Here is a 21,140-nt window from a genome sequence, read left to right as displayed (position 1 = left end):
TAAAAAAATCTGAATTTCAATTTTCTTTTGTGCTTTTCAGAATTTCAAGTAAAATTTCTCATTTTCAAATGAATTTTTCTGAATTTCAAATGAAAAATCTTATTTTCAATTGGAATTTTCTGAATTTCAAATGAAAAATCTCATTTTCAATTAGAATTTTCTGAATTTAAAATGAAAAATCTCATTTTCAATTGGAATTTTCTGAATTTCAAATGAAAAATCTCATTTTCAATTGGAATTTTCTGAATTTAAAATGAAAAATCTCATTTTCAATTGGAATTTTCTGAATTTAAAATGAAAAATCTCATTTTCAATTGGAATTTTCTGAATTTCAAATGGAAAATCTAATTTTCAATTGGATTTTTCCGAATTTCAAATGAAAAATCTCATTTTCAGTTGGAATTTTCTGAATTTCAAATGAAAAATCTCATTTTCAATTGGAATTTTCTAAATTTCAAATAAAAAATCTCATTTACAATTGATCTTTTCTGAATTACTGTTGAAAATGGTGTAGATTATAATTCGTCATTAAAATGTTTAGTGACTTTGAACGCCGTTAATGTTTGTCGTCGCAGAACTCTGTATCACATAAAGTAGAGAAATACAACCCTGTTGTTTAGTAATTTTTATTATGGTAAAAAATGGACGCGTGAAGTGGAATTTGCAAAAATACTAAAAAAAAATAATTAATTGCAAATAAAACAAAGTCATAATATGCTAAAGTAAAAAGTGAAAACACAAAATTACATTGTTATATACGTAAAAAGTTTAGATTATTGCAAAAGAAAATAAAAAAAATCAATTTTTTCCGTGACGCAGAAGAAAAGAATGTATTGCATGCGTTGCACAAAGAAAATGGGAAAATTTTTCTTAGAATAAATCTATATTGAGGAAAAGTTAAGCTGAATATATTGAATAGAAAACAAAAGCAAACGTAAATAATAAATTTATTGTAAATTGCGCGCTTAGTGTGTGTTTTTTTTTATATTGTTAACGAGGCGGCCAAATAAAATCGATTTTTGTATGAACTTCGGCAAAATTGTCTTGTAGTGGGAAAAAAAATTATTTGTACTACGTCCTGATATCGACGTAGGGAAGTGGCGCGCAATGTCGAATATTGTTGAAATAACTCATGTGACGTCCTCAAAGTCGCAACAAGAGCAACAACAACAGCAGCAGCAAAAATTACAATTACATGTAACAACAACAACAATGAATACAAAAATAAATAATGAACATATAGCCGGTGGTAATATTGCTGCCGCTTATGAAAATAATAAAGTAAAAGAACCTCCTCCACCTATAATGGGGAAATCAGTTAAAGTGATAGAGGAGAAGTTAGAAAATCCTATTAATAAAAACGAACAAAAGATAATAGAAAAACAATTGCAGCCAGATAAGTCCTCTCTCACAGCTAAGGACACAAAAACAATAACAATGGTTAATACGGTAACATTAACTAATGTTGAACAACAACGTAATTCTGTTAAAACGAACTCAACTTCATCTGCCACTACTCCTTTAAAGGAACGCAGTAGTGGTGACAAAGGTAACTACAAATATCTACCTAATGATTAATATTCTTTATTAATTTTATTATTATTATTTTTACAGAGAAATCTCACAAAAAGAAGAAAAAAGAAAAAGATCGTGACAATGATCGGGAACGTGACAAAGATCGTGCTGATCAAACGAAAAAATCCAAAGAAAAAGACAAATTATCTTCATCATCTGATAAAAGTGTTCATCATAAAAAAGATAAAGATAAACACAAATCACATTCTTCTTCATCTTCATCTAAGAGCAGCACAGATCGTTCTAGCTCTAAATCAAGTTCTAAAGAGAGTCATGTTTCTAGTAGTAAAATGGCAGGAAATGGTTCTAGTTCTAGCTCTACTTCCAAAGTGAAATCTAGCAGTAGCAGCAATACAAACACCATCAGTAGTGCCTTTACACCAAAGTTGTCATCAAGCTCCGCCAATGAGGACAAAGAGAAGGTATAGTAATTAAAATTTGTTGAAATATGTAGTTTAGAGTTGGAATTAAACAAAGTCACACTTTTCTTTTATGTACAGATGTCACTATCCCAAACATCAGCAGTGGATTCTAGCAAAGAATCCAGCCACCGTAGACGAAGTTCCGAAAGTAGTAAGACAAGTCAAAGCAGTACTATAAAGGTGACATCATCTGAAAATCATCTTTTACCCGACAAAGTGAATGATGCGGAGAAGACCATTTCTATAGTTACAACTGTAACAAATATCCCAACAATTGCTAAACAAAATGACATATCATTAAAGGAGAAAAATGAGACAGCAGCAACAGTAATAGAAAGAAAACTTGTTGTGGAAAATCAAAAAACCGAAATAAAGAAAATTGTCTTAGAAGACAAGAAAGATGAAATGAACACCTTAACACAAGAGAAACAATCCCTTAAAACTAACAAATCTTTAGGTGATATAACAGCGATAGAATCTTCACCCTTAAAATTGAAATTAAAAGATGAAAATCTAATTGAAATCAAAAAGGAAAACAATGAACAAGTTTTTAAAAGTCTCGTTATGAAAAAACCCAATGAAGTTGCAAGACAATTAAATTTTAACAGTGAAAATAAATTTGACAATGGCAATACTACTACTACTCCCTTAACAAAAGTTGAAACTTTAAAATCCGTTGAATTAATAAAAACAGAAATAAAATGCGAAAAAACAGAAAAAGAAGAAGTAAAACTTAAACCACAACAAACAATAAATAACGAAACAAAAATAAAAATTGAAACAATAATAATGCCTTCACCATCTCAAAAGACTTTCGTTACACCCACTTCCTTAAGTCAAGGCTCAGTAGCAACATCACAAACTTTCAATAGTAATCATCAGTCATTGGCTCATAATGTAGCTCCTACTGTACTGACCAGTAACGCAATGACAGTTTCATCTACTTCTACAACTTCTTCCTCTACTTCTACTTCCACTACGACTTTAAACTCAATCTCTTCAACGTCTTCATCATCACATTCGGCCACATCATCAAGACGTTCTTCTTCCGGCAGCAGTAGTCATAATCACCATCATCATCGCTCTTCAATGTCATCATCTTCTTCATCATCCAATAAACACAGTAGTAGTTTAAATTCATCCTCTTCTTCGTCGTCGTCACGTAGTCGGGAATGTTCTCGTTGTTATAAACGATCAAAGATACGACGTGTCAGTGTGGGCACACAAAGTGCAAAACATGCACCAGCACCAAATATCACACGTACCAGTCGCAACAATAATCATATACCAGTGGGACTGGAGCATCTTAAATATGGTCAGTACTTTGAAGTGGAAGTATATCCAAATGGTGGTGCTTCAGTAGTACATTTATATCAAGATGAAATACAAAATCTTTCACCCGATGAAATGGATGAATTAGTTAATGAATTTTTTGAAATTTGTTTTGCTGAAGATGAAGAAGGTTATGCTCATCATGTTATGGGCATTGTACATGATGCAGCTAAATATTTGCCCGATTTACTTGAACATATGGCAGAAAACTATTCAACGTTAACGGTTAAGGCGGGAGTTTTAGGACGAAATTCTGATATAGAAACCTGTACAATGGCACAATATTATGAACAGGTATTTTAAATTAAAAAATGGAATATAAACAGGTTGATATATCTTGTAAATTATAACTCTAGGTGGTGCGTAATTATTCCCAAGGTACTTTTCGTTATGGTCCTCTTCATCAAATCAGTTTAGTGGGTAAAGTACATGAAGAAGTTGGAGGCTATTTTCCTGATTTATTAGGACGCATAGAAGAAAATCCATTTTTAAAAAAGGTTTTATTAATTTCATTCAAATTTTTTTTATAATTTTCTTAAAATTGTTAATTATTTATTATAGACAATGCCTTGGGGTCCTTGTTCAATATTACAAACTGATCCCCGACTTTCCAATGATGGTCCCATTTTATGGATACGTTCTGGTGAACAGTTAGTACCAACAGCTGAGTTAAACAGTAAAACTCCCATGAAAAGACAAAGGTATGTATTTTAGTTTTGATTTATTACAAGTTTATTTATTGTAAACATTTTGTTTTTTAGGACACGTATCAATGAATTGCGTAATTTGCAATATTTACCACGACTTTCGGAGGCTCGTGAAACAATGATTGAGGATCGCACTAAAGCCCATGCTGATCATGTGGGTCATGGTCATGAACGTATAACAACAGCTGCTGTTGGTATGTATGATTTTTTTAAAAATCGTTAAATTGTTTAAAAGTAACATGGTAGTTGGTATCGGAAGAGGAAAATCGTAAAATGATTTCCTTATTTATGTGGCATAACTTGAAATTTGTGAGTTGAATAGATGATGTTTAAAAATAATGCTGAGTAGAGAAATTGTCCTCCTCTACTATATGTGATAAGTAAAATCTTTACAATTTGAAGAATAGAGGGAACTCGCCTAATAAATGATTAAAGTGAATTACATTACATACCCGGCCAAAGCTTAGGTTAGGTTCTGCAGACACTAGACACTACCACGAGTATAGATTTACTTGGGTCCAATTAAGTCCCTTTGTAATGTCTGGAAAGAAAACGAGATGCGGAAAGAAAGAAAAACGATAGAGACAGCAAAGATAGTATTTAAGTAGTGAAGAATAAACTGAATCGATAAAGATAGTATCGAAGCCTATAGAGAAGTAAAAAACATAGTTTTTTGATTAATTACACACCCATTTCGACCAATTTAATAATGCGAGAATACGTTCAGTTTGAGCAGTTGATAGATCAGATAGATCTGAAAAGTGTGTAGACCCTATTGCCTAATAACGTTTCTAAACTTGGAATGACCAGTAAAAATTGATAACCTAGTGCTTATATGAGTTCTAATTAGCCCTTATATGTGCGATGTTTTATGAGGATCCTAGATGGATCCAGAGCCATTAGTAATAGGGCAAGTATGTTCATTACACCACCGGTCTTGAGCTGAACAAAAACAAATGTTGTGTATTCACAAATGTTGTGCATTCTCCAGTATGAGTATTCTCGTACCAGATTCCCCAAAGATATCAGCAATAATATTGCCAGTTATATCCACATGTCTTTTGACCCAAACTAAATATTGTAAAGATTGTCAAATTTCACCAACCGAAAGTTTTTTCCCCCGAAAGAACTGTCAGCCACAGTCGAACTTTTAAATATGTAGGATGTTTTATGAGGATCCATCTAGGGCCATAGCATTTTAGCAATCGAGCATGTATGTTCTCGACACCACCGGTCTCGAGTTGAACAAAAACAAATGTTGTATATGTGTTTCTTAATAGCCGCTAGGGGGACGCCGCAGAATTGGTCTATATCTAGTATGGCCATTCTCGTACCAGCTTTCGCCAAGATATTAGCAATAGTATTGCATGTTATATCCTTGTGTCCAAACTAGGGTTGGAAGCACGCCCGAGGCATGTGAAAAAGGATCTTCGTATATACGAGAACATTTTGATCTGTAAACGATATTCAAAGAGACGACATTATTAGTCGAAATGGAACAACAGTCGTAATGCCTACAGGTCACGAATAGACTGTGCCGTCCCCAATGAATATTCAGCATGGGGCCAAAGTCCCTATGATATCCACCAAATTGCTTAGCCAACACTTTTTCACGTTGTCCAATGGATTTATGGAAACATTCACTAAATTATTGACAGAAGTGAAGCTGATATCACATGAAAGATGACAATGAAACAATTTTATTTGGCTCTTTGTTCCACCATGGGACCAGAGAAATCAATGAAACATGAACTCTGCATGTAAAAGCTCTAGACGCTAGAAAATATCTTCGATATGTCATCAGAGGAAACACTTCAACTTTAACATCACACAGTTGGATGCACCCCAAGGCATACAAAAAGGATCTTCGTATAACAAGGAGAACATATTGATCTGTAAACGACATTCATAGAGACTCCATTATTTCCGCTGTTGAATTAAATCGCATAGTTTTCGTGCTTGGAGGTCGCTCAACGCCGATAGTAGACTTAGAAGAAAACTAGAGTTATTCTGGTACAACGAAGTCCGATATGGAGCCTACAGGTCACGTATAGACAGCCGTCCACAACGAGTGTCCAACATTTGGCCAATGTCCCCATGATACTACTTTTTTATTGTTTATTATTGTTCGTCTCCTAGTTTTTTCGGTTTAAATTTTTTACTCGAAGCTTTTGAGTTATTTTTCCGTGTTTCCTTATAGATTTTACTGTATTTCAAAGTGATCCAGAGTTTAACTCTTGTCTTCACATGCTCAACATTCGTCTGAATCCGCACGTCCAATTGTGTATAGCTGTGCATGTAATCCTATGTATCCACTCGGAATATAATTCATCATTACTATCTCACCTACCTCAGATATTACCTCCTGCAGCGTTACATTATTTCAAAATCCTCGAGATCCCTTCTTTTTATAACAAGTACATTCTCAATTTTGTTGTCCTCAAATTCCTAGAGGCCTATCAACCATATGATGTAAACTTTACCTCTGGAGATTAAAGCTTTCTTACAATCCAACTCGATCTTAGATTTAACCTTCTCACCTGATATCGCCTAATTGTATACTGGCTTTTCCAAGCCAATTAATTTAATTTACAAATTCCGTTATTGCTACAGCCGCGGATCCAGCTCGAGGGCTGGGGGGGTTAACTTTTATTTCTTTCACTTATTTTCTTTTTCCTCATTCGTATATTCCCTCCTGGATCCGCGCCTGTATAGCTTCTATACAGGTCTATAACGCACAATCCGCGATAAACGGAATAGGTTTTGTATTAAAATCTTAAATTTTATTAAAAAAAATACTTTTCACTAAAAATTTGAAACTTCACCAAAAATTTAATTTTTGAAAAAAATTTTAATTAAAAAAATCGAAAATTTCATCAGAAATTTAAAATTTTACTTCAAATTCAAAATTTCATCACAAATTTTACTAAAATTCAAAATTTCACTAGAAATTCAAAATTTCACTGGAAATCTACAATTTCACCAAAAATTCAAAATTTCACTAAAAATTCAAAATTTCACCAAAAAATTCAAAATTTCACTAGAAATCCAAAATTTCACCAGAAATACAAAATTTCACTAGAAATACAAAATTTCACTAGAAATTCAAAATTTCACTAGAAATTCAAAATTTCACTAGAAATCTACAATTTCACCAGAAATTCAAAATTTCACCAGAAATTCAAAATTTCACCAAAAATACAAAATTTCACTAGAAATTCAAAATTTCACCAGAAATTCAAAATTTTACCAAAAATTCAAAATTTCACCAAAAATTCAAAATTACACCAGAAATTCAAAATTTCGAAATTTTATTAAAAATAAAAGATTTCACTATAAAGTATCTTTAAATGATACTACTGAGTCAAGATGATTCGACTAGGGGTCTATAGTTCATTCCTGAGGAAAATAAACTTTCCCTTCATAAAGCTGTCAGTGGGTTGACAATCTTATGAGACGGGTCGTTAAGCAGTGATTGCATCGGCAGTTGCAACAGCAGCATCAGTTAGGAAGTAACCTTTAACACCAACTTTTTAACTAATTACACTTTTATCGCATCCCTCCGTAGTAATCACTTTTCTACCATTACATTACCTACTCTTTGTCTTTAAAGAATACTTTTTATCCAATTGAATTCTTCATTAATTCAAATTATAACTTCTTCTTTTTCAGGCATTCTTAAAGCAGTTCATTGTGGTCAAACTTACGAACAGAATCGTATTACCAAAGATGTTGTAGCTTTTGCAGCACAAGATTTTAATCAATTGGTGGAAACATTACAACTCGATTTACACGAACCGCCCATTTCACAATGTGTCCAATGGATTGAGGATGCTAAACTAAATCAATTGCGACGAGATGGCATACGTTATGCTCGTATTAAATTATGTGATAATGACATTTACTTTTTGCCGCGTAATATAATACATCAATTTCGTACCGTAACGGCAGTAACCAGTGTTGGTAATTAAATTAAAATTTTAACTTTTAAAGGATTTAAGATTTTAATCTTAACGTTCTTTTCTTTTTTTCCTTTCGCTTTTAGCTTGGCATTTGCGTTTACGTCAGTATTATCCAGGCCAAGAAGTTATAAATGAAAAAAATAATCCCGTTTTGGCAGAACCGCCACAATATAAGGAGAAACAAACCATATTACCACATCCCATAACACATGATGAGGCCAAGAAAACCTATTGCAAACGTACGGCAGAGGGTAAAGCTAAGAAAAAACTTAACGATGTTGGCGGTCTAAGTAGACGTTCCAGTGAAAGTGGCACCGATGATTCGAGCAATACGCTCAAAGATGAAACTAAATTGGATGTATCACCGGCCAAAAAGAAACTAACTAAAGAGGAACCCAAAATAGATATGAGAAAAATGGTTATTGAACACAATTTAATCAATAAAGTGGTGGCTAAAATTGTATCCTTACCACCCAACGAGAATCCCAAAGGTGTTAACAATAGTGTTAATCAGACCAATAGTGGACGTAAAGAGAAAAAGGAAAAACGCAAACATAAGGAAGAAGGTGATAAAAGTGAGAAAAAGAATAAGAATACGGAGACATCTAAGAGACCCAAAATGTCTTCAATACATGAATTAACTACAAACTCCACAGCAGCAATACCTCCCACACAAAATGTTTTGGTAACAAATGCTATAGCAACAACAACAACAACAACAACAGCAACAACAACATCAACACCCACAAAACATAAAACCAATTTACCCGAACCAATAGTGCCTCCTGCTTTATCTTTGCCTTTAGTACCTCCAAATCCTTTTACACACCGAGAAGCTTATGTAAATAGTCTAAATCAAAAGGAACCAGAAATTAAAATACAGGTACAAATTGTATCCGATGAACCACGTAGTTGTTCTACAGCCGTTCCTAATCCTCCCATAACACCTAAAAAACCAACCACAACAACAACAACAACAACAACATCTAACTCCTTAACTCTTAAACAAGCAGAGACGACGGCGTTAGTAACTTCTATGCCATTAACAACAGCTTTAGAAGTTTCAGCTGCAGTAACAGCAGCTCAGCAACAGCAACAACAGCATCATATAATCAATAGTGTTGAAGAAGCCTTAACACCAGCGCTGATGACAGAAGATGTTTTACTTTCACAGCCTCAACTTGTTGTTGATCACGAAGAAGAGGTTACAATATCCGAAGCAATTGATACTACGACAGCGCTAGTAGCAGCAGCACCAACAGCACCAGCTCCTCCTTCAGCTCCTGTAACAATTGTCAATTTTCCACCCATACCAACTGTTGGCGCTCCACCACAACCTGCTATACCTCCCTTGCCGCCACTACCACCACCACCTCCTCCCATACAAATGCCTCTACCACCACCAACACCACCTCCCACAGCAAACACTGAACATACCCCCAAAAAACATAATGTGCAAGTGAAAAATACCAAAGTTTCGACTTCGACCCATACAAACTCCTCCACATCCTCTTCAACGTTAACAAAATCACACAAATCTACTAATAGTTCTAAAAACAATAGCAGCAACAAACAAAATATGAAATCTCCCATAGATCTCTTAAGTTCTATTATGGCCAGTATGGATACAAAAAATATAACAAATACAACTAATACTACCACACAATCGAATTCATCGTCATCATCATCATCATCCTCGTCATCATCTTCGGCCACCACCACCTCAACCATCATTGGCTACACAACACCCACTAATTAGATAGATGATAGAGAGTCTGGTATTCAAATGTCTAAAGGTTGGGTGGAAAATTGTATATAAATTGTAATATGATATCACAAACAAAAAAACAAAATGCATCAAATGCATTGTGTATACATACAGACATACATACACACATACATACTTATTTATATTTGCTGTGGCAACAATTTAAATATTAAGAAAAAGCGTTCGTTTTAGTATAATTTACACTTTCTTAAGCAGCCTTTGGAAGCAAACAAACCAAGTGTTCTGTTCTACGGTAGATTACCCTTGTTTTCTGTCTTGGTAAGCTTTTTAACATTTCAGTTTGATGGCTTAACTTAGGCACTCGTTAGACATTAAAGACTCTAGTTATGTTTCGGGTCCCATGTCAACAAAATTGTGAAATATTTTATTGTATTCTAAACTTGTTATTAAGCTCCTAGTATTGACGTAGAAGTCACTGGTTTATAGAAACTAATTCCTTAAAATTTTATAAAAAAAATTCCAAGTATTAAATCATTTTAAACTTTGGCAAAGTATAAAGATGATGCAAATCCATAATATTTTCGAAAAATTACCTTTTACTTTAATGTTTAAATTGTTGCTTCTGTATAAATATTTATTATTATTTTTATTTTTTGGTATTTTCTCTTACATATATTTATTAAGAAGTTATAATATTATTGAAGAAAAAATGCAAAAAATGCAAAAAAAAAAATTAACATAAATTTTTATTTTAAGTTTTCGGCTCGCAATTGATGATTCCCAGAACTTTGTTCATTTTGCTACATACACAACTTTATAGCATAAGAGTTATATAAAACAAAACAAAAATATATTATATACATATAGTATATATTTAACATAACCTCATCTTTTCTTTTGTATAAGTTCTAAATATTTCTGATTAAAAAAAAAAAAAAAATTGTAAAAATATTTAAACAATAGTTTACAAACTTGTTTTTTTCCTTATTTGTATAAATTCACATTATAGCGAGTTTTGTAGTTTTTTTTTTCTCAAATCTATTGTGGTCCATAAACAAATACTTACATCTATCTTTTGCAAAAATATTACCTACGTTCTTAAACGTAAAACAAAGGGACATTAACAAACAATAAATTGCAAAAATTATCAAAGTTAAATTTTATTTCTTTAGTTTAAATTTAATAAAACAAAAAACAACAAAAATTATGTACTTACAACAACTTTTTTTAATTTTCACTTTTAGTCTTTTGTAATTTTTATTAAAATGGCTGAAAATTTCAATTTTATTTATTAGCAAAAAGTTTTATCATCCAGTTTGCTACCTTTTATAAAAGTTTATTAATATAATAAAAGGTTAACAGAAGTGGAAAACAGGATCCACTTTATCATACATAGATAGTAACGAATTTCATTTTCTTTGAGTTTATATCAGTTGTTGTTGTAACAGCTTTTTGTTTTAAGGTTTAAAGGTCCCAGCCAAGATAAGTTCATGAAACTATATGGTCAAGTGCATTAGGTCAGGGCTGGACAGTTGAATATGTAGTAGGGACTCAAAACATATGCTGGCTTCTATACATATATTGGTAATAACATGAGACCAGCAAGTATACAACGTAATCTCAGTGATCTCTTTCCTATTTCTGCTACAGGCAGTGGGTGGCTTCAAAGTACCCTGGTATTGATGGCGTGTCTATGAATATCTTTCATAGTTGCTGTATGCGAATGCTCTACTCTTATAAATGGTGGTCCTTCCTGACATGGAAAGGGGGAAGCATCTAAAGAACAGCTTGTTCTCATGAATAATCAAGCCCAGACGATTTTTAATTTTTGTACTCTAAATTGAACAACAAAATAAAAACGAGTGCTGACGGACGTTTTATACTGAAGACCAAGTATGCTGAACTGAAATTCAGAAAAAGCAAAATGTTATAGATAGATAGTTAGATAGATAGATAGATGTATAGAAAGATAGATAGATAGATAGATAGATAGATAGATAGATAGTTAGATAGATAGATAGATAGATAGATAGATAGATAGATAGATAGATAGATAGTTAGATAGATAGATAGATAGATAGATAGATAGATAGATAGATAGATAGATAGATAGATAGATAGATAGATAGATGTATAGATAGATAGATAGATAGATATATAGATAGATAGATAGATAGATAGATAGATAGATAGATAGATAGATAGATAGATAGATAGATAGATAGATAGATAGATTAGATAGATAGATAGATAGATAGATAGATAGATAGATAGATAGATAGATAGATAGATAGATAGATAGATAGATAGATAGTTAGATAGATAGATAGATAGATAGATAGATAGATAGATAGATAGATAGTTAGATAGTTAGATGCCTTATCCGCGCAAGATTCATAAGGGAAGTACAACTATACGCGAATGAAGCTATCAGGGCGATTAGGAATTGGCTAACCGCAATGATCCTTTACCTAGCGGAACATAAAACGGAACTGGGGCTTATAACTGGAAAGAGAAAGAGAGAGTCCCTAACGATACAGGTAGGTGATAGCTCGATAACATCCGTAAAGCAATAAAATATTTAGTATCATGGTCGACGACCAATTCATTTTCAAAAAGCACATGAGTTATGCATGCAAGAAAGCAGCAGGGGTAACGAACGCATTATCGAAAATGATGCCAAACATCGGTGGACCACGCCAGAGTTGGAGATTGTTAATCTCTAGTGTCACAAACTCGGTGATCCTATATGGGAGGGAGCGCTAAGAAACTCCACGAAAAAGCTTATGTTTTCAGTATTCCGAAGAAATTGCCTAAGAGTTTGTAGCGGGTATAGAACAATATCAATGGAAGCTGCAAGCGTTATCGCGGGAATTGCCCCCATTGATATATCAGCCAAAGAACTTGCAAATATATATAAGCGACTTTCGAATAATGAAGAAACTCCTAGAGACCATATTCGGTAAATAGAAAAGGAGCACACGATGGACAGCTGGCCAAGAAGATGGGAAAATTCCCCAAAAAGTCGATGGGGATACAGTTTAATACCATGTATTAAAGCTTGGTTACATCGTAGACATGGTGAAATAAACTATAACCTGACATCATTTCTCACTGGACACGGGGGATACAGAAGCATAGATTCGGACACGACAATTCATCCAGGTGTCCACAATATCCAGAAGAAGACTAAAATGTAGGGCACGAAACGAATAAATGCCCACGGTTTCATGTACTAAGATCGAGGCTGATGCTCGCGAAGATATAGCGGTTCACAATGTCATTGATAAAATAATAAGGTCTGAAGAAAACTGCAATGCTTTTAACAAATTGCTTGCGGCAGTGCACAGAAAATAAGCCATCACAAGGCTTCCTCAAATTCGGGTTTAAACAGAAGGTAATGAAAAAGAAGAATAGCCGATAATAGGCTAACCTGCCCCGCGAAGTAATACCAATTGGCAGTCCCGCGGGGTATTGGGACGGAAGGGGTGTGGTTTAGTACGTTAGCGATAAGGCGCGTCGTGCATGTTTTTCAACACGGGTTGAATACATCTTTTGAAGATTCCACACCTCCTGCGCATAAAAAAATAGATAGATAGATAGATAGATAGATAGATAGATAGATCGATAGATAGATAGATAGACGACACAAGAGATGTGAAATTAAAAAAGCGACGTTTAATTAAAATGAACTAAGAAAAAACTAATCCATGTCTGTCTCCCACGTAAGAGATTCCTTATTCCAAAACCGGAAAAACACAGCGGAATGTGCTGGTGAAATGAACTTTCTTTCTGTTAGTGTATAATGGCCCATATTCTGCATTTCAATTTGAATCTTTCTTCGTTTGGCATCTTTGGTATTCGGCATTTCAATTCGATTCTTCGCCACATAAACAACATCTTACAAGAACGTAATTCCCAGCAATTCGACAAAGAGTCAATGCATACGAAAAATACTGTAATTTTTTTGGTCTTTCGTCACAAATAAACTCTTTGTAAACGAAAATGAAGGCAGTCGTCACTTTAGTGTCCCCTTTGTAAGCGAGAGCTTTGTAGGGTGTAAAGTGACGATTGACTTCCTCGTAGGACAAGCCCATGTTAAAATGGTTGGTCACCTGGGTAGTCAGGTGGCTAGGGGCCACCACAATTAGTAGGTTAAGTGGTCAGTTGGGGACTGTCCCGTCGAACTGCTGGGAATTACGATCGAAATGCAGAATACACACAATCGTAAAGCATTGAAACGAAATGGATTACTTCTTCTTCTCTTTCTTATGATTCAGTTTTTTGTTTCGGTCATTGTCTAGAAGTAATACTCGCAATTTTTTGCTTTGGAAAGAAAATGGTATATTTATGACGACTGCAAGGAAAAATATCTAGAAAGAACAATAATTATACTCTACAACACTTTAGTGGGGAGGGTATATTGGGTTTGTGCTGATGTTTGTAACGCACAATAATATTGATCCTTAAAGTATACCAATCGGCTCAGAATATTTTTCTGAGTCGATTTAGTTATGTCCGTCCGTCTGTCTGTCCATGTAAAGCATGTAATTAAACTACAGGCCGCAATTTTGAAGATAATTCGATGAAATTTGATACACTATCTTCTATTGTCACAGTGACGAACCCAATTGAAAATGGTTAAGATCGGTTCATTATTTCACTTAGCCCCCATACAACTGTACCCCCGAATAGGGCTTGTAAACATTGAAATCAAACTACAGGTCGCAATTTTAGAGATAATTCAATGAAATTTGGGACATGATCTTCTATTATACCGTAGACGAATCCTATTGAAAATGATTAACATCGGTCCATTATTTTACCTAGGGCTTTTAAGTTCATAATAGTATTTAATATACTCGTACCAGACAAAAAGCTTCAAAACTAAGTTCTATACTAGTCTTGATGACCCTGATGAACTTTACAATTATAGGGCCTCATTTGACCCTAGCCCCTATAAAAAGCCTCCATCAAAATTTTACTTAAATATCCAAAGTTTAAACTAGTTAAAAACTAACGGAAAACTGCTAAAGATCCAAAGTTTAAACTAGTTAAAAACTAACGGAAAACTGCTAAAGATCCAAAGTTTAAACTAGTTAAAAACTAACGGAAAACTGCTAAAGAAGAAGAGATAGATACTAGATTGTAATCAAAGTACGATCGGCTATCCAAAAATCAATAACATTTTAGATGTCGAAACAAAATATGAAATCCTTAAAGAACTGGAAAACTTGCCTTTAAATAAAATGAAACAGTTGAGGTGTTAGTTATTACTTTTCCTAAAAACCATTTAGAATTATTTATAACAATATTTTGCTATCAAATATAATTGATTAGTAACAGACGAAATAAAGTTAAAGAAAAACAAGTAAGAGTTCTATATTCGGCTGTGCCGAATCTTATATACCCTTCACCATGATGTGTTTAAAGCCATTTGTACCTTTTGAAGAACGAAAAAGTACCAAAAAGTCCCCATCTATGGGTCCTCAGTTAATCCGGGCCATACAAACTTAATTACATGTTCCTAGGTTCAATATTGTAGAAATTGTAAAAAGTACCTTTTGAAGAACGAAAAAGTACCAAGAAGTCCCCTTTTACTGGTTCTCACTTAATCCGGGATATACGAACTTAATAACATGTTTCTAGGTTCAATATTATAGAAATTTCAAAAAGTACCTTTTGAAGAATGAAAAAGTACCAAAAAGTACCCTTTCATGGGTCCTCACTTAATCCTGGCCATACATACTTAATTACATGTTTCTAGGTTTAATATTGTAGAAATTGCAAAAAGTACCTTTTGAAAAACGAAAAAGTACCAAAAAGTCCCCTTGTATGGGTCTTCACTTAATCCGGGCTATACATACTTAATTACATGTTTCTAGATTCAATATTGTAGAAATTGCAAAAAGTACCTTTTGAACAACGAAAAAGTCCCCTTTTAGGGGTCCTCACTTATCCGGGCCATACATACTTAATTACATGTTTCTAGGTTCAATATTGTAGAAATTGCAAAAAGTACCTTTTGAAAAACGAAAAAGTACCAAAAACTCCCCTTGTTTGGGTCCTCACTTAATCCGGGCCATGCATACTTAATTTCATGTTTCTAGGTTCAATATTATAGAAAATTCAAAAAATACCTTTTGAAGAACGAAAAAGTACCAGAAAGTCCCTTTTATAGGTTCTCACTTAATCCAGGCTCTACATACTTAATTTCATATTTCTAGCCAATAACAAAACATTAGTGCTGCTCTCGCTCTGCTACTCTTGCTCTGCTGCTCTTGCTCTGCTTTGCTTTTATAAACAAATTACAATAACAATATTTACCGTATTGTTATGTATTTTGTTTTTGTTTTTTGCAGTTTCTGTCTGAGCATGAATAAAAAATCTAAATTTTATATGAAATTTTCAGAGGTTGTCTCGGTTTTTTGCTCATATCTCCGTTATTTATGGACCGATTTTGCTGATTTTAAATAGCGTTCTTGCCGGTCGTATGTCTGATAGAATTATGGAAGATTCGGATCTCGCAGATATCTGGGGTCTTCTAAAAACTGATTTCAACAAACATACAGACAGACAGACGGACATGGCTTAATCATCTCCGCTACCTATAAGGATCCAGAATATATATACTTTATAGGGTCGAAAAATTATATTATAGAAATTACAAACGGAATGACAAACTTATATATACCCTTCTCACGAAGGTGAAGGGTATAAAAACGAAAAATAAACCTTCTTTTGAAAATAAACGTTCAACTTTCTCCTCCAATTGTTCCCAGCAATATAATACAATTGTTAAGAGAACATAAATAAACACCTCAATCAATAACTTATAAATGGCGAAACATTTCCCATTTCAAGTCAGCCAAATTCGAAAAGTAATAGATCACGTGACAAGGATATTTGGAAATGGAAAATAATAATAAGAAAAATAAAAAAAGTGTTTGATAGATAGACAAAAAGTTAAGTACTTATGTGCATTACAAAAAGTTACTACACAAAATAAAACTTTGATTTTATAGTTTCTAATAAAGAAAAAGCAATAATATACAATTTCCTGTTTACACAAAAACTTCCAAAAACTTAAATCGGCAAAATATTTGGTATCTAGATACAAACAAAAGGCTCTGTACAGCTACAGCTATGTACTTACAATATTTTCAATTGAAAAACATTTATTACAACCAATAGACTGCAAATGTCTGCCAAAAAGTTTAAAATCGTTTCAGAACATATATTATTTTACAGGACACGTGAAAAGTTTTAAATTGTTTGAATATTCTTTACTTTTATAAATATTTTTTTTTTGTTTAATCTTTAGGGAAATAATGACAAACATCAATTACATTGTATTCAACTAAAGGTAATTTAAGTTAAAATTACACAACACTTAGATTAACTTTACACAAAAAGGCGAATTATTTTCCATACATTTGCTGACTGTTTAAGTTTAACCCTTTTTGTTTGGTATCAACAATTGATTTGTATCTTATAGAACGTTTGCACGAAATGTTTAAAAAATCGACATTAATTTAAATTACATTTTAAAATCAATTGAAGAAAACTTTCCTTTAAATTTTTATGGTTGCGTGTGTGTGTGTGTATATATTTATTTAATAGTATTTGATGGTTATTTCTTATCAAATTCATATGTGTAGAAAGTAAGAATAGATGTTATCTTCAACCCTTTTTTTATGCTGTTTTCACACTAACTTAATACATCCTGTTAAATTGTTTAAGATTTAAAGAATTTTATGGGCAAAACGTGTAAATGTTTTTCCGCAAAGCTTTTCAATAGCTATTGGCTATTAAATGTTTTTAAATTTGGCAATAGATATTTTTTAATCAGCTTAAAAGTGTTAAATTTGATGTTCTTAAATCCAAAGTGAAATGGTATTCCTAGGAAAGGAAATTGATCTGAAGATAGATAGAGAGGTAGATAGATAAATAGATAGATAGATAGATAAATAGATAATTAGATAGATAAATAGATAGATAGATAGATAGATAGATAGATAGATAGATAGATAAATAGATAATTAGATAGATAAATAGATAGATATATAGAAAAATAGATAGAAAGATAGATAGATAGATATATAGATAGATAGATAGATAGATAGATAGATAGATAGATAGATAGATAGATAGATAGATAGATAGACAGATAGATATATAGATAGATAGATAGATAGATAGATAGATAGATAGATAGATAGATAGATAGATAGATAGATAGATATAGATAGATAGATAGATAGATAGATAGATAGATAGATAGATAGATAGATAGATAGATAGATAGATAGATAGATAGATAGATAGATAGATATATATATATAGATAGGTAGATAGATATATAGATAGATAGGTAGATAGATAGATATATAGCTAGATAGATATAGATAGATAGATAGATAGATAGATAGATAGATAGATAGATAGATAGATAGATAGATAGATAGATAGATAGATAGATAGATAGATAGATAGATAGATAGATAGATAGATAGATAGATAGATAGATTCATACATACATAGATACATAGATAGATAGATAGATAGATAGATAGATAGATAGATAGATAGATAGATAGATAGATAGATAGATAGATAGATAGATAGATAGATAGATAGATAGATAGATAGATAGATAGATAGATAGATAGATAGATAGATAGATAGATAGATAGATAGATAGATAGATAGATAGATAGATAGATAGATAGATAGATAGATAGATAGATAGATAGATAGATAGATAGATAGATAGATAGATAGATAGATAGATAGATAGATAGATAGATAGATAGATAGATAGATATATAGATAGATAGATAGATAGATAGATAGATAGATAGATATATAGATAGATAGATAGATAGATAGATAGATAGATAGATAGATAGATAGATAGATAGATAGATAGATAGATAGATAGATAGACTTTTTCATTGAATTAAAAGTCGACTTTTAGACTTTTCGAATTTTGGAAATTTTGTAAAATGTCGACTTTTTGACTTTTTTCAATAGATAGATAGATAGATAGATAGATAGATAGATAGACTTTTTTTGAGTTTTTGACTTATTTCTCAAAATTTTTGTACTGGGGTTAATATTTGGCGAGCTGGAGCGAAGGATAAAATTGTATTTTTTTGAAGTTTTTATGATTTTTTCATATTTCTTCCAAAGGAAAGACATTTTGAACTCTTTTGGAACAAAATAGTCGACTTCGACTTATCGGCTTTTTCGACAAACAGAAGATTGTTCAATTACTCCGAAAATCGGTTTATAGAACCGTAAATACTCTCACTTATTCTTGATAAAAGAAAAGAGAATTTATTCCTAATTCAGCTCTGAGTGAAGAAAGATCGTCGTGCGTCATTACCTCTTAAGGGTAATCAGACCCTCCTTCACTACGGTACTGCGTTACTGTTTTTCGAGTTCTACATATTAACCATATGCAGTCGGATTTATAACTCAACTTTTACTTTGATACATGGTGGAGAACCATAGAAAACTCATTGGATTTTGATGGGGACCATAAAACTCATTAGCTAAGTCTAAGCGATCTGGCTTCCTATACAAAGGTATAGATCGTTTCGGTATTTCTTGGGCAAAGCTTCTTGGATTGTTACCCTGACACTATTCTTGCTTTATGCGGCGCCATTTAAATTTTTAGATTCCAAAAAAAAAAAATATTCTACAAGAGGCCTCATATGAGGGTAAGGGGCCTATCCTTAAAATTTTTTGTAGAGAAATTTACGTCTATATCAACGTTATGATGAAAATGTGAAGCACGTAACATTTAAGTGTCTACGTTTCGGCGTACTAAGATCACTGCTGAATGAAAAAAATTACAATGCTCTTAACACTTAAAAAGGCATCACAAGGCCACCCCTTTCCTGCTTCGTGAAGTAATTCCTAATTAAGTCATTAACATTACAAATTATAAATAGAATTTATGAAAACTGATGACAAGATTTTTAACTTTAACTAAACGACAGCACAAACTTAATATGTTTATCTTAAATTATTAAAAAGTTTCTAATACATATTTTCAAAATTAACACAAGTGCTTTTAAGAGGCTATAAACCTTTTACATTGATCTAATGAAACGTTACATAATTACTACAACTGTCAACTCAAGTTAAGTTTTCAAATTAATATTTGAAAAAGTGAAAACTCTTTTTCAAATATTAATTTATTTATAATATTCAAAGTTCACAGCAAAAAAGCAACAACAACCACGATATCAAGTTTAATTTAAAAGAAAATCTAAAAACATTTTGTTTTTCATTGAACCTATTAAATGCAAAGTTTAATATATTATTTTTTAATTATTAAACATTTTCATACAACAAATAAAATTCTCTGGCAGCAAGTGTCAATATCTTTCGACATAATTGCAAAAAGTTTCTTCACAAATATATCCAAAACATCTTTAATTAAAATACATTTATTTTTCCTGCTCCTGGCTGCTTGCTTGTTCGCTTGCTTCCCTCAGCAAATCATGCGATAAAAATAAAATGGAGGAAAAAAAGCTGAAAATAAGTTTCATGTCTAATAAAAATAAACATAATTATTAAATAAGTTTGAAGTTTTTTTTCGTTATTCCCAGCAGAAGACAAAAAAACAATGAAGGAAGGGGGATTCGAAAATTTTAACACTGAGTACTGAGCGGGTGGTTAGTGTGTGTTGTGGAAGTTTTGTTTGGCTTTTCTGTTATTAGCTGGAAAAGTGTAATTTTGATATGCGAGACGTTTGTTGAAAACATTAAAATTAACGAAATTATGAAAGTCATAAATTCTCAGAAATGACGACAAGAAAACAAAAATAACCCAAAGTCATCTTATGGCACAAAAAGGGACACAACTTGGCATATTATGTGATTGGGATATGGAATGTGTTTTTATATTCATACATAAGTGCGTGATTAAAAAGGCTAATTGGTTTGTGAATCGTTTTTTTTTTCAGGATAAAATAATTTCAAATATTTTTTCGTTACAGAATTTGTTGTAGATAGAAAGTAGATTAAAGAAAATTTAAAAGGACAATGGGCGGTATTAAGGATTTTACTGAAGAAGAAACAATAGACTAGACTTAAACTACAAAGACTAGACTATAGGATAGACTAAACTATATGCTAGACTAAAAACGGGACTATAGACACTAGACTATAGACTAGAATATAGACTAGACTATAGACTAGACTATAGACTAGACTATAGACTAGACTATTAAATATACTAAAGACTGACTATAGACTAGACTATAGGCTAGACTATAGACTAGACTATTAAATACACTATAGACTAGACTATAGACTAGACTATAGACTAGACTATAGACTAGACTATAGACTAGACTATAGACTAGACTATAGACTAGACTATAGACTAGACTATA

The 21,140-nt window shown here is 32.3% G+C and overlaps 1 protein-coding gene across 1 annotated transcript; it reads left to right on the top strand.

The window, feature by feature from the left end:
- Positions 1-609: 609 nt before the first annotated feature.
- On the top strand, positions 610-10,678 carry LOC111680175. The gene is made up of 8 exons (XM_023441803.2): positions 610-1,549; positions 1,615-1,997; positions 2,076-3,623; positions 3,686-3,826; positions 3,891-4,030; positions 4,091-4,230; positions 7,709-7,999; positions 8,082-10,678. The coding sequence occupies exons 1-8, from the start codon at positions 1,108-1,110 to the stop codon at positions 9,755-9,757; spliced, it is 4,761 nt and encodes a 1,586-aa protein (XP_023297571.2). The 5' UTR covers positions 610-1,107; the 3' UTR covers positions 9,758-10,678.
- The last annotated feature ends 10,462 nt before the right edge of the window (positions 10,679-21,140 follow it).

Source organism: Lucilia cuprina, chromosome 2 (assembly GCF_022045245.1).
Source record: "Lucilia cuprina isolate Lc7/37 chromosome 2, ASM2204524v1, whole genome shotgun sequence".
Lineage (NCBI taxonomy): Eukaryota > Metazoa > Arthropoda > Insecta > Diptera > Calliphoridae > Lucilia > Lucilia cuprina.
Note: the sequence above shows the minus strand (reverse complement) of the source record. Positions and strands in the feature narration are given on the sequence as shown.